We start from the raw sequence: 25,147 nt of genomic DNA on the forward strand, positions 1-25,147 counted from the left end.
CCAGCCATAAGCCTGGCCAAGGCAGCTTGAAGGAGGGCCTCTGCACCTCTCAGGCCGGAGGGATTGGCAAGTGGTGATCTGCGGCACGCTGCAGAGCCAGGTGATTCACTGTCCATTGCAGAGCGGAGGGCTGGCATCTGGCTCGTTGAGGACCCTTGGGTGAGCTGCTCCTCATCTTGTCCATAATTGCCAGGTTGTGCGCTGTCCTCTGCAGAACGGTTTTCTGGCGTCGAGCTCCTGGAGGACTCGTGGGCAACCTCCTCATTACTGTCCACAGCACCGTCCTCCCTCTCTTCGGCTCCTGCTTTAGCATTGGCCAGTTGCCTAGCTCTGCTCCTGGTGCTCTCAGCCATTCTTGCAGACTTTTGGTCACTGACACAGAACTGACACCTGATGCCTCCACACACCTTACAGTATCTGCACTCTGACACTCTAGTGTTGAGCTAGTCTGAAGACCCCAGCAGCCACAGCTGCTGCAGGCAGTCTTTAGTGTCTGGGAGTATGGGTCTCACACTCACACACACTATTATCTCGATCCCACCGCTGCCACCAATATGTCACGAACCACCGGGGGGGTCACTCAGAAATCCCCCGCGCTGGCTACCAGTACGTCACAATCGGGGGGTAACAAGTGGGGGTCACCCCTCCTTTATACCTCCCGACCGACAGACAGAGCACGTGACGCGCTCTCTAGCGCCCCTCTTATAGTCAGGCCAATTATGGAATTGCCCGACAATAAGCAAGGAGGCCGCTATACTACTTATGCCGATTATTGAAGGGTCCCCGGTGAGAGTAGGGTATATATTCCCCCGACCTCCGCGGGCGGAATATATAAAACCTCCCCGAATCTCACTGGCCTCCCCACAATAATCCTTGGCACAACTCGCTGCCACCAACCGCTTCACGGTAACTATTAGCCGAACACACAGACGTGGGATTCAAGATCGAGATAACAGAACAGCCCAAGATTAATTATATAATTTAATCAGCCTAAAGCACACTAGAAACTACAATATATACAATAGGGAATCTACAGAATATACATATGTCAGAGTACAGTTACAATCAAAGCATGGGTTACAAACAGGCATACACAGTTCCAGCAGTTACCTTGTGCGTCTGGCCACAGGGGGGCGCTGTAGACCAGGTTTCCAGGAACTCCCTCACAGGTCTTTCCCAACCAGGCCCCCGAGCAGAAGAACACTGGAAAATGGCCGAAGTAGGGTTATCAACCTGGGCAAATCCAGGTCCCCTCCTACCTTAGTGACCTCAGAGGGAGCACTGCTCCACCCCTGGCTGGAGTTATGGACAAAATCCACAACATGGAATATGGCCATAACTTGGCCTGGGAGCGTCGTAGGCGGACGCCGACGCTCTCATTGTGACAGCTATGAATTTAGCTACAGAACGAGAGGACTCATGACTTGTCTACTAGTTCCCCATTGGCTGATATCACGCCTGGGGTATTTCCCCAGGTCCTGCTCCCATAAAAAGGGTGTGCCAGCATCGTCCGCATGCGGAGACACCATTTTTATGGTTGCCATATTTATCGGAAATATGGCTTGCGAGATATGAACCATTTTTTACTGGAGTCGTCCTGTCTGGATACTTCCAAGCTTGCTAACTAGATAGCAGCCCCTACTACAGGGTCACGGCAGGGAGTCATCCTGTGTCCATTGTTCCCACATCACCTAATCTCCATATCACAGGAGATGGCCATGGGATGTGTTGCTAGGATGTGACACCTTCACAGATGCTGGACATCTGAGAACAAGAAGGGAGGGGGCACTGCCATGGAGTGATGAGAGCGATTATGACTGGAAGTCATAATTCATCTTCATATCCCAGGGTTTGCCTCACAGACATCATCAGCTACAAAGGAGAAGAGACAGTGACATCAGCTACACAAAGAAGAGACAGTGACATCATCAGCTACACAAAGAAGAGACAGTGACATCATCAGCTACACAAAGAAGGGACAGTGACATCATCAGCTACACAAAGAAGAGAGTGACATCATCAGCTACAAAGAGGAAGAGACAGTGACATCATCAGCTACAAAGGAGAAGAGACAGTGACATCATCAGCTACAAAGGAGAAGAGACAGTGACATCAGCTACAAAAGGAGAAGAGACAGTGACATCATCAGCTACAAAGGAGAAGAGACAGTGACATCATCAGCTACAAAGGAGAAGAGACAGTGACATCAGCTACAAAGGAGAAGAGACAGTGACATCATCAGCTACAAAGGAGAAGAGACAGTGACATCAGCTACACAAAGAAGAGACAGTGACATCATCAGCTACACAAAGAAGAGACAGTGACATCATCAGCTACAAAGAGGAAGAGACAGTGACATCATCAGCTACAAAGGAGAAGAGACAGTGACATCATCAGCTACAAAGGAGAGACAGTGACATCATCAGCTACACAAAGAAGGGACAGTGACATCATCAGCTACAAAGGAGAAGAGACAGTGACATCATCAGCTACACAAAGAAGGGACAGTGACATCATCAGCTACACAAAGAAGAGACAGTGAGATCATCAGCTACAAAGGAGAGACAGTGACATCATCAGCTACAAAGAGGAAGAGACAGTGACATCATCAGCTACAAAGGAGAGACAGTGACATCATCAGCTACAAAGAGGAAGAGACAGTGACATCATCAGCTACAAAGGAGAAGAGACAGTGACATCATCAGCTACAAAGGAGAAGAGACAGTGACATCATCAGCTACAAAGGAGAAGAGACAGTGACATCAGCTACAAAAGGAGAAGAGACAGTGACATCATCAGCTACAAAGGAGAAGAGACAGTGACATCATCAGCTACAAAGGAGAAGAGACAGTGACATCAGCTACAAAGGAGAAGAGACAGTGACATCATCAGCTACAAAGGAGAAGAGACAGTGACATCAGCTACACAAAGAAGAGACAGTGACATCATCAGCTACACAAAGAAGAGACAGTGACATCATCAGCTACACAAAGAAGGGACAGTGACATCATCAGCTACACAAAGAAGAGAGTGACATCATCAGCTACAAAGAGGAAGAGACAGTGACATCATCAGCTACAAAGGAGAAGAGACAGTGACATCATCAGCTACAAAGGAGAAGAGACAGTGACATCAGCTACAAAAGGAGAAGAGACAGTGACATCATCAGCTACAAAGGAGAAGAGACAGTGACATCATCAGCTACAAAGGAGAAGAGACAGTGACATCAGCTACAAAGGAGAAGAGACAGTGACATCATCAGCTACAAAGGAGAAGAGACAGTGACATCAGCTACACAAAGAAGAGACAGTGACATCATCAGCTACACAAAGAAGAGACAGTGACATCATCAGCTACAAAGAGGAAGAGACAGTGACATCATCAGCTACAAAGGAGAAGAGACAGTGACATCATCAGCTACAAAGGAGAGACAGTGACATCATCAGCTACACAAAGAAGGGACAGTGACATCATCAGCTACACAAAGAAGGGACAGTGACATCATCAGCTACACAAAGAAGAGACAGTGAGATCATCAGCTACAAAGGAGAGACAGTGACATCATCAGCTACAAAGAGGAAGAGACAGTGACATCATCAGCTACAAAGGAGAGACAGTGACATCATCAGCTACAAAGGAGAAGAGACAGTGACATCATCAGCTACACAAAGAAGGGACAGTGACATCATCAGCTACACAAAGAAGAGACAGTGAGATCATCAGCTACAAAGGAGAGACAGTGACATCATCAGCTACAAAGAGGAAGAGACAGTGACATCATCAGCTACAAAGGAGAGACAGTGACATCATCAGCTACAAAGGAGAAGAGACAGTGACATCATCAGCTACACAAAGAAGGGACAGTGACATCATCAGCTACACAAAGAAGAGACAGTGACATCATCAGCTACACAAAGAAGAGACAGTGACATCATCAGCTACAAAGAGGAAGAGACAGTGACATCATCAGCTACACAAAGAAGAGACAGTGACATCATCAGCTACAAAGAGGAAGAGACAGTGACATCATCAGCTACAAAGGAGAAGAGACAGTGACATCATCAGCTACAAAGGAGAAGAGACAGTGACATCATCAGCTACAAAGGAGAAGAGACAGTGACATCATCAGCTACACAAAGAAGGGACAGTGACATCATCAGCTACACAAAGAAGAGACAGTGAGATCATCAGCTACAAAGGAGAGACAGTGACATCATCAGCTACAAAGAGGAAGAGACAGTGACATCATCAGCTACAAAGGAGAGACAGTGACATCATCAGCTACAAAGGAGAAGAGACAGTGACATCATCAGCTACACAAAGAAGGGACAGTGACATCATCAGCTACAAAGGAGAAGAGACAGTGACATCATCAGCTACAAAGAGGAAGAGACAGTGACATCATCAGCTACAAAGGAGAGACAGTGACATCATCAGCTACAAAGGAGAAGAGACAGTGACATCATCAGCTACACAAAGAAGGGACAGTGACATCATCAGCTACAAATGAGAAGAGAAAGTGACATCATCAGCAACAAAGGAGAAGAGACAGTGACATCATCAGCTACAAAGGAGAAGAGACAGTGACATCATCAGCTACACAAAGAAGGGACAGTGACATCATCAGCTACACAAAGAAGAGACAGTGACATCATCAGCTACAAAGAGGAAGAGACAGTGACATCATCAGCTACGAAGGAGAAGAGACAGTGACATCAGCTACACAAAGAAGAGACAGTGACATCATCAGCTACACAAAGAAGAGACAGTGACATCATCAGCTACACAAAGAAGGGACAGTGACATCCTCAGCTACACAAAGAAGAGAGTGACATCATCAGCTACAAAGAGGAAGAGACAGTGACATCATCAGCTACAAAGGAGAAGAGACAGTGACATCATCAGCTACAAAGGAGAAGAGACAGTGACATCATCAGCTACAAAGGAGAAGAGACAGTGACATCATCAGCTACAAAGGAGAAGAGACAGTGACATCAGCTACAAAGGAGAAGAGACAGTGACATCATCAGCTACAAAGGAGAAGAGACAGTGACATCAGCTACACAAAGAAGAGACAGTGACATCATCAGCTACACAAAGAAGAGACAGTGACATCATCAGCTACACAAAGAAGGGACAGTGACATCATCAGCTACACAAAGAAGAGAGTGACATCATCAGCTACAAAGAGGAAGAGACAGTGACATCATCAGCTACAAAGGAGAAGAGACAGTGACATCATCAGCTACAAAGGAGAAGAGACAGTGACATCAGCTACACAAAGAAGGGACAGTGACATCATCAGCTACAAAGGAGAAGAGACAGTGACATCAGCTACAAAGAAGAAGAGACAGTGACATCATCAGCTACAAAGGAGAAGAGACAGTGACATCAGCTACACAAAGAAGAGACAGTGACATCATCAGCTACACAAAGAAGAGACAGTGACATCATCAGCTACAAAGAGGAAGAGACAGTGACATCATCAGCTACAAAGGAGAAGAGACAGTGACATCATCAGCTACAAAGGAGAGACAGTGACATCATCAGCTACACAAAGAAGGGACAGTGACATCATCAGCTACACAAAGAAGGGACAGTGACATCATCAGCTACACAAAGAAGAGACAGTGAGATCATCAGCTACAAAGGAGAGACAGTGACATCATCAGCTACAAAGAGGAAGAGACAGTGACATCATCAGCTACAAAGGAGAGACAGTGACATCATCAGCTACAAAGGAGAAGAGACAGTGACATCATCAGCTACACAAAGAAGGGACAGTGACATCATCAGCTACACAAAGAAGAGACAGTGAGATCATCAGCTACAAAGGAGAGACAGTGACATCATCAGCTACAAAGAGGAAGAGACAGTGACATCATCAGCTACAAAGGAGAGACAGTGACATCATCAGCTACAAAGGAGAAGAGACAGTGACATCATCAGCTACACAAAGAAGGGACAGTGACATCATCAGCTACACAAAGAAGAGACAGTGACATCATCAGCTACACAAAGAAGAGACAGTGACATCATCAGCTACAAAGAGGAAGAGACAGTGACATCATCAGCTACACAAAGAAGAGACAGTGACATCATCAGCTACAAAGAGGAAGAGACAGTGACATCATCAGCTACAAAGGAGAAGAGACAGTGACATCATCAGCTACAAAGGAGAAGAGACAGTGACATCATCAGCTACAAAGGAGAAGAGACAGTGACATCATCAGCTACACAAAGAAGGGACAGTGACATCATCAGCTACACAAAGAAGAGACAGTGAGATCATCAGCTACAAAGGAGAGACAGTGACATCATCAGCTACAAAGAGGAAGAGACAGTGACATCATCAGCTACAAAGGAGAGACAGTGACATCATCAGCTACAAAGGAGAAGAGACAGTGACATCATCAGCTACACAAAGAAGGGACAGTGACATCATCAGCTACAAAGGAGAAGAGACAGTGACATCATCAGCTACAAAGAGGAAGAGACAGTGACATCATCAGCTACAAAGGAGAGACAGTGACATCATCAGCTACAAAGGAGAAGAGACAGTGACATCATCAGCTACACAAAGAAGGGACAGTGACATCATCAGCTACAAATGAGAAGAGAAAGTGACATCATCAGCAACAAAGGAGAAGAGACAGTGACATCATCAGCTACAAAGGAGAAGAGACAGTGACATCATCAGCTACACAAAGAAGGGACAGTGACATCATCAGCTACACAAAGAAGAGACAGTGACATCATCAGCTACAAAGAGGAAGAGACAGTGACATCATCAGCTACGAAGGAGAAGAGACAGTGACATCAGCTACACAAAGAAGAGACAGTGACATCATCAGCTACACAAAGAAGAGACAGTGACATCATCAGCTACACAAAGAAGGGACAGTGACATCCTCAGCTACACAAAGAAGAGAGTGACATCATCAGCTACAAAGAGGAAGAGACAGTGACATCATCAGCTACAAAGGAGAAGAGACAGTGACATCATCAGCTACAAAGGAGAAGAGACAGTGACATCATCAGCTACAAAGGAGAAGAGACAGTGACATCATCAGCTACAAAGGAGAAGAGACAGTGACATCAGCTACAAAGGAGAAGAGACAGTGACATCATCAGCTACAAAGGAGAAGAGACAGTGACATCAGCTACACAAAGAAGAGACAGTGACATCATCAGCTACACAAAGAAGAGACAGTGACATCATCAGCTACACAAAGAAGGGACAGTGACATCATCAGCTACACAAAGAAGAGAGTGACATCATCAGCTACAAAGAGGAAGAGACAGTGACATCATCAGCTACAAAGGAGAAGAGACAGTGACATCATCAGCTACAAAGGAGAAGAGACAGTGACATCAGCTACAAAAGGAGAAGAGACAGTGACATCATCAGCTACAAAGGAGAAGAGACAGTGACATCATCAGCTACAAAGGAGAAGAGACAGTGACATCAGCTACAAAGGAGAAGAGACAGTGACATCATCAGCTACAAAGGAGAAGAGACAGTGACATCAGCTACACAAAGAAGAGACAGTGACATCATCAGCTACACAAAGAAGAGACAGTGACATCATCAGCTACAAAGAGGAAGAGACAGTGACATCATCAGCTACAAAGGAGAAGAGACAGTGACATCATCAGCTACAAAGGAGAGACAGTGACATCATCAGCTACAAAGGAGAAGAGACAGTGACATCATCAGCTACAAAGGAGAAGAGACAGTGACATCATCAGCTACAAAGGAGAAGAGACAGTGACATCATCAGCTACAAAGTAGAAGAGAAAGTGACATCATCAGCAACAAAGGAGAAGAGACAGTGACATCATCAGCTACAAAAGGAGAAGAGACAGTGACATCATCAGCTACAAAGGAGAAGAGACAGTGACATCATCAGCAACAAAGGAGAAGAGACAGTGACATCATCAGCTACAAAAGGAGAAGAGACAGTGACATCAGCTACAAAGGAGAAGAGACAGTGACATCATCAGCTACAAATGAGAAGAGACAGTGACATCATCAGCTACAAAGGAGAAGAGACAGTGACATCATTAGCTACAAAGGAGAAGAGACAGTGACATCATCAGCTACAAAGGAGAAGAGACAGTGACATCATCAGCTACAAAGGAGAAGAGACAGTGACATCATCAGCTACAAAGGAGAAGAGACAGTGACATCATCAGCTACAAAGGAGAAGAGACAGTGACATCATCAGCTACAAAGAAGAGACAGTGACATCATCAGCTACAAAGGAGAAGAGACAGTGACATCATCAGCTACAAAGGAGAAGAGACAGTGACATCATCAGCTACAAAGGAGAAGAGACAGTGACATCATCAGCTACACAAAGAAGGGACAGTGACATCATCAGCTACACAAAGAAGAGAGTGACATCATCAGCTACAAAGAGGAAGAGACAGTGACATCATCAGCTACAAAGGAGAAGAGACAGTGACATCATCAGCTACAAAGGAGAAGAGACAGTGACATCATCAGCTACAAAGGAGAAGAGACAGTGACATCATCAGCAACAAAGGAGAAGAGACAGTGACATCATCAGCTACAAAAGGAGAAGAGACAGTGACATCAGCTACAAAGGAGAAGAGACAGTGACATCATCAGCTACAAATGAGAAGAGACAGTGACATCATCAGCTACAAAGGAGAAGAGACAGTGACATCATTAGCTACAAAGGAGAAGAGACAGTGACATCATCAGCTACAAAGGAGAAGAGACAGTGACATCATCAGCTACAAAGGAGAAGAGACAGTGACATCAGCTACAAAGGAGAAGAGACAGTGACATCATCAGCTACAAAGGAGAAGAGACAGTGACATCAGCTACACAAAGAAGAGACAGTGACATCATCAGCTACACAAAGAAGGGACAGTGACATCATCAGCTACACAAAGAAGAGACAGTGACATCATCAGCTACAAAGAGGAAGAGACAGTGACATCATCAGCTACAAAGGAGAAGAGACAGTGACATCATCAGCTACAAAGGAGAAGAGACAGTGACATCATCAGCTACAAAGGAGAAGAGACAGTGACATCATCAGCTACAAAGGAGAAGAGAAAGTGACATCATCAGCAACAAAGGAGAAGAGACAGTGACATCATCAGCTACAAAAGAAGAGACAGTGACATCATCAGCTACAAAGGAGAAGAGACAGTGACATCATCAGCAACAAAGGAGAAGAGACAGTGACATCATCAGCTACAAAAGGAGAAGAGACAGTGACATCAGCTACAAAGGAGAAGAGACAGTGACATCATCAGCTATAAAGGAGAAGAGACAGTGACATCATCAGCTACAAAGGAGAAGAGACAGTGACATCATTAGCTACAAAGGAGAAGAGACAGTGACATCATCAGCTACAAAGAAGAAGAGACAGTGACATCATCAGCTACAAAGAAGAGACAGTGACATCATCAGCTACAAAGGAGAAGAGACAGTGACATCATCAGCTACAAAGGAGAAGAGACAGTGACATCATCAGCTACAAAGGAGAAGAGACAGTGACATCAGCTACACAAAGAAGAGACAGTGACATCATCAGCAACAAAGGAGAAGAGACAGTGACATCAGCTACACAAAGAAGAGACAGTGACATCATCAGCTACAAAGGAAAAGAGACAGTGACATCATCAGCAACAAAGGAGAAGAGACAGTGACATCATCAGCTACAAAGGAGAAGAGACAGTGACATCATCAGCTACAAAGGAGAAGAGACAGTGACATCATCAGCTACAAAGGAGAAGAGACAGTGACATCATCAGCTACAAAGGAGAAGAGACAGTGACATCATCAGCTACAAAGGAGAAGAGACAGTGACATCATCAGCAACAAAGGAGAAGAGACAGTGACATCAGCTACACAAAGAAGAGACAGTGACATCTTCAGCTACAAAGGAGAAGAGACAGTGACATCAGCTACACAAAGAAGAGACAGTGACATCATCAGCAACAAAGGAGAAGAGACAGTGACATCATCAGCAACAAAGGAGAAGAGAAAGTGACATCAGCTACACAAAGAAGAGACAGTGACATCATCAGCTACAAAGGAGAAGAGACAGTGACATCATCAGCTACAAAGGAGAAGAGAAAGTGACATCAGCTACAAAAGGAGAAGAGAAAGTGACATCATCAGCTACAAAGAAGAGACAGTGACATCAGCTACAAAGAAGAGACAGTGACATCAGCTACACAAAGAAGGGACAGTGACATCATCAGCTACAAAGGAGAAGAGACAGTGACATCAGCTACAAAGAAGAAGAGACAGTGACATCATCAGCTACAAAGAAGAAGAGACAGTGACATCATCAGCTACAAAGGAGAAGAGACAGTGACATCAGCTACACAAAGAAGGGACAGTGACATCATCAGCTACAAAGGAGAGGAGACAGTGACATCATCAGCTACAAAGAAGAGACAGTGACATCATCAGCAACAAAGAAGAAGAGACAGTGACATCATCAGCTACAAAGAAGAAGAGACAGTGACATCATCAGCAACAAAGGAGAAGAGACAGTGACATCAGCTACACAAAGAAGAGACAGTGACATCAGCTACAAAGAAGAAGAGACAGTGACATCATCAGCTACAAAGAGGAAGAGACAGTGACATCATCAGCTACAAAGAAGAAGAGACAGTGACATCATCAGCTACAAAGGAGAAGAGACAGTGACATCATCAGCAACAAAGGAGAAGAGAAAGTGACATCAGCTACAAAGAAGAGACAGTGACATCATCAGCTACAAAGAAGAAGAGACAGTGACATCATCAGCTACAAAGAAGAAGAGACAGTGACATCATCAGCTACAAAGGAGAAGAGACAGTGACATCATCAGCTACACAAAGAGACAGTGACATCAGGAGGAGGAGGAGAGAAGAGACTGAAATCAGGAGAGATCACTTACCTTTTGCAGCACCAGAGCAATGGCTGCTGCCATTTTGCCTCCATAAGACTCTGAGAAGATGTAGAATGGGATTTTCTGCAAAAAGCAGTCAACAAATTACACGTCGCCGTCTTTGGCGCGCGCGGGGAGAACAGGCTTGGGCGTGCGCGGGGAGTACCATGTTGGGCATGCGTGGATTGTACCATGTTGGGCGTGTGCGGGAGAACAGTCTTGGGCGCGCGCGGGGAGTACCATCTTGGGCGTGCGCGGATAGTACCATCTTGGGCGTGCGCGGATAGTACCATGTTGGGCGTGCGCGGTCACACATACACTGTCCTGCACTCACCTGAAATTCTGGCTTAGACTTGAAAACAACATCAAGGAGGACCATCATGTCACTGGCCACTGTGTCCACGTCCCTGGCAAACGCTGCACTGTCCGTGGTGTAACTGTACCCGCTCCCCACAGGGTTGTCTACAAACAGCAGACTGGCCACCCGATCCTGCAGAGGATAAGACACAATGTAACAGCAGAACAGTGAGCGCAGCTCTGGAGGTGATCCTTGCGATCCTCCTTTGGTCTTTGGTAAGGTTGGGGCGCCTCCTGCAGACACAGTAATGACGTACTCACCCAGCTGCTATTCCTGGGGCACAGATTTGTGTCCCGGGGACCAATCTCTTCAAAGTTTCCAAAACCACATCCAGAAGCCCCAGGACCGCCCTGATGAGTGACAGGAGGAAGAGGAGAGGACAACGTGAGGACATCTCACACAGACCAATGAAATAAGATGTGGGACAGCCCAGCGGGGGGAAGAGACAGAGGAGGGAAAGAGAGGAGCCCGAGGGGCCAAAGGAGGGAAAGAGAGAAGCCCAAGGGGCCAAAAGGAAGGAAAGAAAGAGAGGAAGTCCAAAGGAGGAAAAGAGAGGAGCCCAAGGGGCAAAAGGAGGGAAAGAAAGAGAAAGAGTCCAAAGGAGGGAAAGAAAAATCTGAGGGGCCAAATGAGGGAAAGAAAGAGCGGGAGCCCAAAGAAGGGAAAGAAAGAGGGGGGCCCAAAGGAGGGAAAGAAAGAAAGACGGGGAGCCCAAAGGAGGGAAAGAAAGAGGGGGGCCCAAAGGAGGGTAAGAAAGAAAGACGGGGAGCCCAAAGGAGGGTAAGAAAGAAAGACGGTGAAGCCCAAAGGAGGGTAAGAAAGAAAGACGGGGAGCCCAAAAGGAGGGTAAGAAAGAAAGACGGGGAGCCCAAAAGGAGGGAAAGAAAGAGGGGGGCCCAAAGGAGGGAAAGAAAGAAAGACGGGGAGCCCAAAGGAGGGTAAGAAAGAAAGACGGGGAGCCCAAAGGAGGGTAAGAAAGAAAGACGGGGAGCCCAAAGGAGGGTAAGAAAGAAAGACGGGGAGCCCAAAGGAGGGTAAGAAAGAAAGACGGTGAAGCCCAAAGGAGGGTAAGAAAGAAAGACGGTGAAGCCCAAAGGAGGGTAAGAAAGAAAGACGGTGAGCCCAAAGGAGGGTAAGAAAGAAAGACGGGGAGCCCAAAGGAGGGTAAGAAAGAAAGACGGGGAGCCCAAAGGAGGGTAAGAAAGAAAGACGGGGAGCCCAAAGGAGGGTAAGAAAGAAAGACGGGGAGCCCAAAGGAGGGTAAGAAAGAAAGAAGGGGAGCCCAAAGGAGGGTAAGAAAGAAAGACGGGGAGCCCAAAGGAGGGTAAGAAAGAAAGACGGGGAGCCCAAAGGAGGGTAAGAAAGAAAGACGGGGAGCCCAAAGGAGGGTAAGAAAGAAAGACGGTGAAGCCCAAAGGAGGGTAAGAAAGAAAGACGGGGAGCCCAAAGGAGGGTAAGAAAGAAAGATGGTGAAGCCCAAAAGGAGGGTAAGAAAGAAAGACGGGGAGCCCAAAGGAGGGAAAGAAAGAGGGGGGCCCAAAGGAGGGAAAGAAAGAAAGACGGGGAGCCCAAAGGAGGGTAAGAAAGAAAGACGGGGAGCCCAAAGGAGGGTAAGAAAGAAAGACGGGGAGCCCAAAGGAGGGTAAGAAAGAAAGACGGGGAGCCCAAAGGAGGGTAAGAAAGAAAGACGGTGAAGCCCAAAGGAGGGTAAGAAAGAAAGACGGTGAAGCCCAAAGGAGGGTAAGAAAGAAAGACGGTGAGCCCAAAGGAGGGTAAGAAAGAAAGACGGGGAGCCCAAAGGAGGGTAAGAAAGAAAGACGGGGAGCCCAAAGGAGGGTAAGAAAGAAAGACGGGGAGCCCAAAGGAGGGTAAGAAAGAAAGACGGGGAGCCCAAAGGAGGGTAAGAAAGAAAGACGGGGAGCCCAAAGGAGGGTAAGAAAGAAAGACGGGGAGCCCAAAGGAGGGTAAGAAAGAAAGACGGGGAGCCCAAAGGAGGGTAAGAAAGAAAGACGGGGAGCCCAAAGGAGGGTAAGAAAGAAAGAAGGGGAGCCCAAAGGAGGGTAAGAAAGAAAGACGGGGAGCCCAAAGGAGGGTAAGAAAGAAAGACGGGGAGCCCAAAGGAGGGTAAGAAAGAAAGACGGGGAGCCCAAAGGAGGGTAAGAAAGAAAGACGGTGAAGCCCAAAGGAGGGTAAGAAAGAAAGACGGGGAGCCCAAAGGAGGGTAAGAAAGAAAGATGGTGAAGCCCAAAGGAGGGTAAGAAAGAAAGACGGGGAGCCCAAAGGAGGGTAAGAAAGAAAGACGGGGAGCCCAAAGGAGGGTAAGAAAGAAAGACGGGGAGCCCAAAGGAGGGTAAGAAAGAAAGATGGTGAAGCCCAAAGGAGGGTAAGAAAGAAAGACGGGGAGCCCAAAGGAGGGTAAGAAAGAAAGACGGGGAGCCCAAAGGAGGGTAAGAAAGAAAGACGGTGAAGCCCAAAGGAGGGTAAGAAAGAAAGACGGGGAGCCCAAAGGAGGGTAAGAAAGAAAGACGGGGAGCCCAAAGGAGGGTAAGAAAGAAAGACGGGGAGCCCAAAGGAGGGTAAGAAAGAAAGAAGGGGAGCCCAAAGGAGGGTAAGAAAGAAAGACGGGGAGCCCAAAGGAGGGTAAGAAAGAAAGACGGGGAGCCCAAAGGAGGGTAAGAAAGAAAGATGGGGGAGCCCAAAGGAGGGAAAGAGGAGCCTGAGGGGCTAAAGGAAGGAAAGAAGGAGAGGGAGCCCAAAGGAGGAAAAGAGAGGGAGCCCAAGGGGCAAAAGGAGGGAAAGAGAAAAATCCGAGGGGCTAAATGAGGGAAAGAAAGAGGGGGGCCCAAAGAAGGGAAAGAGAGGCGCCCGAGGGGCTAAAGGAGGCAAAGAAAGAGGGGGAGCCCAAAGGAGGGTAAGAAAGAAAGACGGGGAGCCCAAAGGAGGGTAAGAAAGAAAGAAAGAAAGACAGGGGAGCCCAAAGGAGGGTAAGAAAGAAAGAAAGAAAAACAGGGGAGCCCAAAGGAGGGTAAGAAAGAAAGAAAGAAAGAAAGACAGGGGAGCCCAAAAAAGGGAAAGAAAGAACGAAAGAAAGACGGGGGAGCCCAAAGGAGGGAAAGAAAGAAAGAAAGACGGGGGAGATCAAAGGAAGGAAAGAAAGACGGGGAGCCCAAAGGAGGGTAAGAAAGAAAGAAAGAAAGACTGGGGAGCCCAAAAAAGGGAAAGAAAGAAAGAAAGACGGGGGAGATCAAAGGAACGAAAGAAAGACGGGGGAGATTAAAGGAAGGAAAGAAAGATGGGGAGCCCAAAGGAGGGAAAGAAAGAAAGAAAGACGGGGAGCCCAAAAAAGGGAAAGAAAGAACGAAAGAAAGACGGGGGAGCCCAAAGGAGGGAAAGAAAGAAAGACAAGGGAGCCCAAAGGAGGGAAAGAAAGAAAGACGGGGAGCCCAAAGGAGGGTAAGAAAGAAAGACAGGGGAACCCAGAGGAGGGAAAGAAAGAAAGACGGGGAGCCCAAAGGAGGGTAAGAAAGAAAGACAGGGGAACCCAGAGGAGGGAAAGAAAGAGAGACGGGGAACCCAAAGGAGGGTAAGAAAGAAAGACAGGGGAACCCAGAGGAGGGTAAGAAAGAAAGACGGGGAGCCCAAAAAAGGGAAAGAAAGAACGAAAGAAAGACGGGGGAGCCCAAAGGAGGGAAAGAAAGAAAGACAAGGGAGCCCAAAGGAGGGAAAGAAAGAAAGACGGGGAGCCCAAAGGAGGGTAAGAAAGAAAGACGGGGAGCCCAGAGGAGGGAAAGAGGAGCCTGAGGGGCTAAAGGAAGGAAAGAAGGAGAGGGAGCCCAAAGGAGGAAAAGAGAGGGAGCCCAAGGGGCAAAAGGAGGGAAAGAGAAAAATCCGAGGGGCTAAATGAGGGAAAGAAAGAGGGGGGCCCAAAGAAGGGAAAGAGAGGAGCCCGAGGGGCTAAAGGAGGCAAAGAAAGAGGGGGAGCCCAAAGGAGGGTAAGAAAGAAAGACGGGGAGCCCAAAGGAGGGTAAAAAAGAAAGAAAGAAAGACAGGGGAGCCCAAAGGAGGGTAAGAAAGAAAGAAAGAAAAACAGGGGAGCCCAAAGAAGGGTTAGAAAGAAAGAAAGAAAGACAGGGGAGCCCAAAGGAGGGTAAGAAAGAAAGAAAGAAAGAAAGAAAGAAAAACAGGGGAGCCCAAAGAAGGGTTAGAAAGAAAGAAAGAAAGAAAGACAGGGGAGCCCAAAAAAGGGAAAGAAAGAACGAAAGAAAGACGGGGGAGCCCAAAAAAGGGAAAGAAAGAACGAAAGAAAGACGGGGGAGCCCAAAGGAGGGAAAGAAAGAAAGAAAGACGAGGGAGCCCAAAGGAGGGAAAGAAAGAAAGATGCGGGAGCCTAAAGGAGGGAAAGAGGGGGAGCCTGAGGAGGACGGAGTCCCATGACAAGAGAGGCCATAGAGGCCAGCGATGTTCCTACCTGCAGCCACATGACCAGGGGCACCTCTGTGTAGTTCTTGGTGGGGTGGTTGGCGTAGTAGAGCCACCAGAACATGTGGGCATCTTGTCTGACCGTCACATAGCCCCAGTCCTCCATAGCCTCAGTCATCCTCACTGGACGGCCTAACAGAGAAAAGAGAAGGTCGGATTATGGGGCGAGGGGGGCAAAAAATACCGGATATCACCAAATCAGGGGTAAAAATACCCCCCCCTCAGCTCTAGGGGAGAAAGTACGAAATAACGCAAGAAAAGGAGGCCAGGAGCCATCACTGCATAGAGGAGGAGGAGGAGGAGGCTGGGAGCCAACACTGCATAGAGGAGGAGGAGGAGGCTGGGAGCCATCGCTGCATAGAGGAGGAGGAGGAGGCCAGGAGCCATCACTGCATAGAGGAGGAGGAGGAGGCCAGGAGCCATCACTGCATAGAGGAGGAGGCTGGGAGCCATCGCTGCATAGAGGAGGAGACGGAGGCTGGGAGCCATCACTGCATAGAGGAGGAGGCTGGGAGCCATCGCTGCATAGAGGAGGAGACGGAGGCTGGGAGCCATCACTGCATAGAGGAGGAGGAGGAGGCTGGGAGCCATCACTGCATAGAGGAGGAGGAGGAGGAGGCTGGGAGCCAACACTGCATAGAGGAGGAGGAGGAGGCTGGGAGCCATCGCTGCATAAAGGAGGAGGAGGAGGCCAGGAGCCATCACTGCATAGAGGAGGAGACGGAGGCTGGGAGCCATCAGTGCATAGAGGAGGAGGCTGGGAGCCATCGCTGCATAGAGGAGGAGACGGAGGCTGGGAGCCATCACTGCATAGAGGAGGAGGCTGGGAGCCATCGCTGCATAGAGGAGGAGACGGAGGCTGGGAGCCATCACTGCATAGAGGAGGAGGAGGAGGCTGGGAGCCATCACTGCATAGAGGAGGAGGAGGAGGAGGCTGGGAGCCAACACTGCATAGAGGAGGAGGAGGAGGCTGGGAGCCATCGCTGCATAGAGGAGGAGGAGGAGGCCAGGAGCCATCACTGCATAGAGGAGGAGACGGAGGCTGGGAGCCATCAGTGCATAGAGGAGGAGGAGGAGGAGGCTGGGATCCATCACTGCATAGAGAAGGAGGCTGGGAGCCATCGCTGCATAGAGGAGGAGACGGAGGCTGGGAGCCATCACTGCATAGAGGAGGAGGCTGGGAGCCATCACTGCATAGAGGAGGAGGAGAGGAGGCTGGGAGCCATCGCTGCATAGAGGAGGAGGCTGGGAGCCATCGCTGCATAGAGGAGGAGACGGAGGCTGGGAGCCATCACTGCATAGAGGAGGAGGAGGAGGCTGGGAGCCATCACTGCATAGAGGAGGAGGAGGAGGCTGGGAGCCATCACTGCATAGAGGAGGAGGCTGGGAGCCATCACTGCATAGAGGAGGAGACGGAGGCTGGAAGCCATCACTGCATAGAGGAGGAGACGGAGGCTGGGAGCCATCACTGCATAGAGGAGGATGAGGAGGCTGGGAGCCATCACTGCATAGAGGAGGAGGCTGGGAGCCATCGCTGCATAGAGGAGGAGGAGGAGGCTGGGAGCCATCACTGCATAGAGGAGGAGACGGAGGCTGGGAGCCATCACTGCATAGAGGAGGAGGAGGCTGGGAGCCATCACTGCATAGAGGAGGAGGAGGAGGAGGCTGGGAGCCATCACTGCATAGAGAAGGAGGCTGGGAGCCATCACTGCATAGAGGAGGAGGAGGAGGCTGGGAGCCATCACTGCATAGAGGAGGAGACGGAGGCTGGGAGCCATCACTGCATAGAGGAGGAGGAGGAGGAGGAGGCTGGGAGCCATCACTGCATAGAGGAGGAGACGGAGGCTGGGAGCCATCACTGCATAGAGGAGGAGGCTGGGAGCCATCACTGCATAGAGGAGGAGGAGAGGAGGCTGGGAGCCATCGCTGCATAGAGGAGGAGGAGGAGGCTGGGAGCCATCACTGCATAGAGGAGGAGACGGAGGCTGGGAGCCATCACTGCATAGAGGAGGAGGCTGGGAGCCATCAATGCATAGAGGAGGAGGAGGAGGAGGAGGAGGCTGGGAGTCATCACTGCAAAGAGGAGGAGGAGAGGAGGCTGGGAGCCATCGCTGCATAGACGAGGAGGAGGAGGCTGGGAGCCATCGCTGCATAGAGGAGGAGGCTGGGAGCCATCACTGCATAGAGGAGGAGGCTGGGAGCCATCACTGCATAGAGGAGGAGGCTGGGAGCCATCACTGCATAGAGGAGGAGGAGGAGGCTGGGAGCCATCACTGCATAGAGGAGGAGGAGAGGAGGCTGGGAGCCATCACTGCATAGAGGAGGAGGAGGAGGCTGGGAGCCATCGCTGCATAGAGGAGGAGGAGGAGGCTGGGAGCCATCGCTGCATAGAGGAGGAGGAGGAGGCTGGGAGCCATCACTGCATAGAGGAGGAGGCGGCTGGGAGCCATCACTGCATAGAGGAGGAGGAGGAGGCTGGGAGCCATCGCTGCATAGAGGAGGAGGAGGAGGCTGGGAGCCATCACTGCATAGAGGAGGAGGAGGAGGCTGGGAGCCATCACTGCATAGAGGAGGAGGCTGGGAGCCATCGCTGCATAGAGGAGGAGGAGGAGGCTGGGAGCCATCACTGCATAGAGGAGGAGGCTGGGAGCCATCAGTGCATAGAGGAGGAGGAGGAGGCTGGGAGCCATCGCTGCATAGAGGAGGAGGAGGAGGCTGGGAGCCATCACTGCATAGAGGAGGAGGCTGGGAGCCATCACTGCATAGAGGAGGAGGCTGGGAGCCATCACTGCATAGAGAAGGAGGAGGAGGCTGGGAGCCAACACTGCATAGAGAAGGAGGAGGAGGCTGGGAGCCATCACTGCATAGAGGAGGAGGAGGAGGCTGGGAGCCATCGCTGCATAGAGGAGGAGGCTGGGAGCCATCACTGCATAGAGGAGGAGGAGGAGGCTGGGAGCCAACACTGCATAGAGAAGGAGGAGGAGGCTGGGAGCCATCACTGCATAGAGAAGGAGGAGGAGGCTGGGAGCCATCGCTGCATAGAGGAGGAGGAGGAGGCTGGGAGCCATCACTGCATAGAGGAGGAGGCTGGGAGCCATCAGTGCATAGAGGAGGAGGAGGAGGCTGGGAGCCAACACTGCATAGAGAAGGAGGAGGAGGCTGGGAGCCATCACTGCATAGAGGAGGAGGAGGAGGCTGGGAGCCAACACTGGATAGAGGAGGAGGAGGAGGCTGGGAGCCATCACTGCATAGAGGAGGAGGAGGAGGCTGGGAGCCATCACTGCATAGAGGAGGATGAGGAGGCTGGGAGCCATCACTGCATAGAGGAGGAGGCTGGGAGCCATCACTGCATAGAGGAGGAGGAGGAGGAGGAGCTTATTTACTGTTCATTGTATGCATCGTTACTGACCAGCCACAAGAGGCCGCTGTTTTGCATCTGCATTTGACTGTTTGGTTACTATAGCAACATCTGAACGGACTTCTCGGGCTGAGGAGGCGGTGTGTGTGAGCTGCAGGGAAAGCGAGAGGTGTGCGTAACGGAAAGGAGCCGCCACAGAAACACTTAAGTGAGTTGGGAGAAGACTCGTGCTTGAGTTCAGTGAGGAGGACTATGATGCGTGTGTCCTCATCCTGCAGATACTGGTCACCGGGAGAGGAGGACTATGATGCGTGTGTCCTCATCCTGCAGATACTGGTCACCGGGAGAGGAGGACTATGATGCGTGTGTCCTCATCCTGCAGATACTGGTCACCGGGAGAGGAGGACTATGATGCGTGTGTCCTCATCCTGCAGGTACTGGTCACCGGGAGAGGAGGACTATGATGCGTGTGTCCTCATCCTGCAGGTACTGGTCACCGGGAGAGGAGGACTATGATGCGTGTGTCCTCATCCTGCAGATACTGGCCACCGGGAGAGGAGGACTATGATGCGTGTGTCCTCATCCTGCAGGCACTGGTCACCGGGAGAGGAGGACTATGATGCGTGTGTCCTCATCCTGCAGGTACTGGTCACCGGGAGAGGAGGACTATGATGCGTGTGTCCTCATCCTGCAGATACTGGTCACCGGGAGAGGAGGACTATGATGCGTGTGTCCTCATCCTGCAGATACTGGTCACCGGGAGAGGAGGACTATGATGCGTGTGTCCTCATCCTGCAGGTACTGGTCACCGGGAGAGGAGGACTATGATGCGTGTGTCCTCATCCTGCAGGTACTGGTCACCGGGAGAGGAGGACTATGATGCGTGTGTCCTCATCCTGCAGATACTGGTCACCGGGAGAGGAGGACTATGATGCGTGTGTCCTCATCCTGCAGATACTGGTCACCGGGAGAGGAGGACTATGATGCGTGTGTCCTCATCCTGCAGATACTGGTCACCGGGAGAGGAGGACTATGATGCGTGTGTCCTCATCCTGCAGATACTGGTCACCGGGAGAGGAGGACTATGATGCGTGTGTCCTCATCCTGCAGATACTGGTCACCGGGAGAGGAGGACTATGATGCGTGTGTCCTCATCCTGCAGGTACTGGTCACCGGGAGAGGAGGACTATGATGCGTGTGTCCTCATCCTGCAGGTACTGGTCATCGGGAGAGGAGGACTATGATGCGTGTGTCCTCATCCTGCAGATACTGGTCACCGGGAGAGGAGGACTATGATGCGTGTGTCCTCATCCTGCAGATACTGGTCACCGGGAGAGGAGGACTATGATGCGTGTGTCCTCATCCTGCAGATACTGGTCACCGGGAGAGGAGGACTATGATGCGTGTGTCCTCATCCTGCAGATACTGGTCACCGGGAGAGGAGGACTATGATGCGTGTGTCCTCATCCTGCAGATACTGGTCACCGGGAGAGGAGGACTATGATGCGTGTGTCCTCATCCTGCAGATACTGGTCACCGGGAGAGGAGGACTATGATGCGTGTGTCCTAATCCTGCAGATACTGGTCACCGGGAGAGGAGGACGATGATGCGTGTGTCCTCATCCTGCAGATACTGGTCACCGGGAGAGGAGGACTATGATGCGTGTGTCCTCATCCTGCAGATACTGGTCACCGGGAGAGGAGGACTATGATGCGTGTGTCCACATCCTGCAGATACTGGTCACCGGGAGAGGAGGACTATGATGCGTGTGTCCTCATCCTGCAGATACTGGTCACCGGGAGAGGAGGACTATGATGCGTGTGTCCTCATCCTGCAGATACTGGTCACCGGGAGAGGAGGACTATGATGCGTGTGTCCTCATCCTGCAGATACTGGTCACCGGGAGAGGAGGACTATGATGCGTGTGTCCTCATCCTGCAGATACTGGTCACCGGGAGAGGAGGACTATGATGCGTGTGTCCTCATCCTGCAGATACTGGTCACCGGGAGAGGAGGACTATGATGCGTGTGTCCTCATCCTGCAGATACTGGTCACCGGGAGAGGAGGACTATGATGCGTGTGTCCTCATCCTGCAGATACTGGTCACCGGGAGAGGAGGACTATGATGCGTGTGTCCTCATCCTGCAGATACTGGTCACCGGGAGAGGAGGACTATGATGCGTGTGTCCTCATCCTGCAGATACTGGTCACCGGGAGAGGAGGACTATGATGCGTGTGTCCTCATCCTGCAGATACTGGTCACCGGGAGAGGAGGACTATGATGCGTGTGTCCTCATCCTGCAGATACTGGTCACCGGGAGAGGAGGACTATGATGCGTGTGTCCTCATCCTGCAGATACTGGTCACCGGGAGAGGAGGACTATGATGCGTGTGTCCTCATCCTGCAGATACTGGTCACCGGGAGAGGAGGACTATGATGCGTGTGTCCTCATCCTGCAGATACTGGTCACCGGGAGAGGAGGACTATGATGCGTGTGTCCTCATCCTGCAGATACTGGTCACCGGGAGAGGAGGACTATGATGCGTGTGTCCTCATCCTGCAGATACTGGTCACCGGGAGAGGAGGACTATGATGCGTGTGTCCTCATCCTGCAGATACTGGTCACCGGGAGAGGAGGACTATGATGCGTGTGTCCTCATCCTGCAGATACTGGTCACCGGGAGAGGAGGACTATGATGCGTGTGTCCTCATCCTGCAGATACTGGTCACCGGGAGAGGAGGACTATGATGCGTGTGTCCTCATCCTGCAGATACTGGTCACCGGGAGAGGAGGACTATGATGCGTGTGTCCTCATCCTGCAGATACTGGTCACCGGGAGAGGAGGACTATGATGCGTGTGTCCTCATCCTGCAGATACTGGTCACCGGGAGAGGAGGACTATGATGCGTGTGTCCTCATCCTGCAGATACTGGTCACCGGGAGAGGAGGACTATGATGCGTGTGTCCTCATCCTGCAGATACTGGTCACCGGGAGAGGAGGACTATGATGCGTGTGTCCTCATCCTGCAGGTACTGGTCACCGGGAGAGGAGGACTATGATGCGTGTGTCCTCATCCTGCAGATACTGGTCACCGGGAGAGGAGGACTATGATGCGTGTGTCCTCATCCTGCAGATACTGGTCACCGGGAGAGGAGGACTATGATGCGTGTGTCCTCATCCTGCAGATACTGGTCACCGGGAGAGGAGGACTATGATGCGTGTGTCCTCATCCTGCAGATACTGGTCACCGGGAGAGGAGGACTATGATGCGTGTGTCCTCATCCTGCAGATACTGGTCACCGGGAGAGGAGGACTATGATGCGTGTGTCCTCATCCTGCAGATACTGGTCACCGGGAGAGGAGGACTATGATGCGTGTGTCCTCATCCTGCAGATACTGGTCACCGGGAGAGGAGGACTATGATGCGTGTGTCCTCATCCTGCAGATACAGGTCACCGGGAGAGGAGGACTATGATGCGTGTGTCCTCATCCTGCAGATACTGGTCACCGGGAGAGGAGGACTATGATGCGTGTGTCCTCATCCTGCAGATACTGGTCACCGGGAGAGGAGGACTATGATGCGTGTGTCCTCATCCTGCAGATACTGGTCACCGGGAGAGGAGGACTATGATGCGTGTGTCCTCATCCTGCAGATACTGGTCACCGGGAGAGGAGGACTATGATGCGTGTGTCCTCATCCTGCAGATACTGGTCACCGGGAGAGGAGGACTATGATGCGTGTGTCCTCATCCTGCAGATACTGGTCACCGGGAGAGGAGGACTATGATGCGTGTGTCCTCATCCTGCAGATACTGGTCACCGGGAGAGGAGGACTATGATGCGTGTGTCCTCATCCTGCAGATACTGGTCACCGGGAGAGGAGGACTATGATGCGTGTGTCCTCATCCTGCAGGTACTGGTCACCGGGAGAGGAGGACTATGATGCGTGTGTCCTCATCCTGCAGATACTGGTCACCGGGAGAGGAGGACTATGATGCGTGTGTCCTCATCCTGCAGATACTGGTCACCGGGAGAGGAGGACTATGATGCGTGTGTCCTCATCCTGCAGATACTGGTCACCGGGAGAGGAGGACTATGATGTGTGTGTCCTCATCCTGCAGATACTGGTCACCGGGAGAGGAGGACTATGATGCGTGTGTCCTCATCCTGCAGATACTGGCCACCGGGAGAGGAGGACTATGATACGTGTGTCCTCATCCTGCAGGTACTGGTCACCGGGAGAGGAGGACTATGATGTGTGTGTCCTCATCCTGCAGATACTGGTCACCGGGAGAGGAGGACTATGATGTGTGTGTCCTCATCCTGCAGATACTGGTCACCGGGAGAGGAGGACTATGATGCGTGTGTCCTCATCCTGCAGATACTGGCCACCGGGAGAGGAGGACTATGATACGTGTGTCCTCATCCTGCAGATACTGGTCACCGGGAGAGGAGGACTATGATGCGTGTGTCCTCATCCTGCAGATACTGGTCACCGGGAGAGGAGGACTATGATGCGTGTGTCCTCATCCTGCAGGTACTGGTCACCGGGAGAGGAGGACTATGATGCGTGTGTCCTCATCCTGCAGATACTGGTCACCGGGAGAGGAGGACTATGATGCGTGTGTCCTCATCCTGCAGATACTGGTCACCGGGAGAGGAGGACTATGATGTGTGTGTCCTCATCCTGCAGATACTGGTCACCGGGAGAGGAGGACTATGATGCGTGTGTCCTCATCCTGCAGATACTGGCCACCGGGAGAGGAGGACTATGATGCGTGTGTCCTCATCCTGCAGATACTGGTCACCGGGAGAGGAGGACTATGATGCGTGTGTCCTCATCCTGCAGGTACTGGTCACCGGGAGAGGAGGACTATGATGCGTGTGTCCTCATCCTGCAGATACTGGTCACCGGGAGAGGAGGACTATGATGCGTGTGTCCTCATCCTGCAGATACTGGTCACCGGGAGAGGAGGACTATGATGCGTGTGTCCTCATCCTGCAGGTACTGGTCATCGGGAGAGGAGGACTATGATGCGTGTGTCCTCATCCTGCAGATACTGGTCACCGGGAGAGGAGGACTATGATGCGTGTGTCCTCATCCTGCAGATACTGGTCACCGGGAGAGGAGGACTATGATGCGTGTGTCCTCATCCTGCAGGTACTGGTCACCGGGAGAGGAGGACTATGATGCGTGTGTCCTCATCCTGCAGATACTGGTCACCGGGAGAGGAGGACTATGATGCGTGTGTCCTCATCCTGCAGATACTGGTCACCGGGAGAGGAGGACTATGATGCGTGTGTCCTCATCCTGCAGATACTGGTCACCGGGAGAGGAGGACTATGATGCGTGTGTCCTCATCCTGCAGATACTGGTCACCGGGAGAGGAGGACTATGATGCGTGTGTCCTCATCCTGCAGATACTGGTCACCGGGAGAGGAGGACTATGATGCGTGTGTCCTCATCCTGCAGATACTGGTCACCGGGAGAGGAGGACTATGATGCGTGTGTCCTCATCCTGCAGATACTGGTCACCGGGAGAGGAGGACTATGATGCGTGTGTCCTCATCCTGCAGATACAGGTCACCGGGAGAGGAGGACTATGATGCGTGTGTCCTCATCCTGCAGATACTGGTCACCGGGAGAGGAGGACTATGATGCGTGTGTCCTCATCCTGCAGATACTGGTCACCGGGAGAGGAGGACTATGATGCGTGTGTCCTCATCCTGCAGATACTGGTCACCGGGAGAGGAGGACTATGATGCGTGTGTCCTCATCCTGCAGATACTGGTCACCGGGAGAGGAGGACTATGATGCGTGTGTCCTCATCCTGCAGATACTGGTCACCGGGAGAGGAGGACTATGATGCGTGTGTCCTCATCCTGCAGATACTGGTCACCGGGAGAGGAGGACTATGATGCGTGTGTCCTCATCCTGCAGATACTGGTCACCGGGAGAGGAGGACTATGATGCGTGTGTCCTCATCCTGCAGATACTGGTCACCGGGAGAGGAGGACT

The 25,147-nt window shown here is 50.9% G+C and overlaps 1 protein-coding gene across 1 annotated transcript in view; it reads right to left on the reverse strand.

The window, feature by feature from the left end:
* Window positions 1-25,147, reverse strand: part of SCPEP1 (serine carboxypeptidase 1) — a 50,618-nt gene that overhangs the window by 18,645 nt on the left and 6,826 nt on the right. Inside the window, exons 2-5 of the mRNA XM_075351533.1 lie at window positions 15,755-15,897; window positions 11,547-11,636; window positions 11,263-11,418; window positions 10,938-11,012 (exon numbers count right to left, since the gene is read on the reverse strand). Of these exons, the coding sequence (XP_075207648.1) occupies window positions 10,938-11,012; window positions 11,263-11,418; window positions 11,547-11,636; window positions 15,755-15,897 (464 nt within the window). The remainder of the gene's footprint in view (window positions 1-10,937; window positions 11,013-11,262; window positions 11,419-11,546; window positions 11,637-15,754; window positions 15,898-25,147) is intronic.

The sequence above is a fragment of the Anomaloglossus baeobatrachus genome, chromosome 5 (genome assembly GCF_048569485.1).
Source record: "Anomaloglossus baeobatrachus isolate aAnoBae1 chromosome 5, aAnoBae1.hap1, whole genome shotgun sequence".
Taxonomy (NCBI): domain Eukaryota; kingdom Metazoa; phylum Chordata; class Amphibia; order Anura; family Aromobatidae; genus Anomaloglossus; species Anomaloglossus baeobatrachus.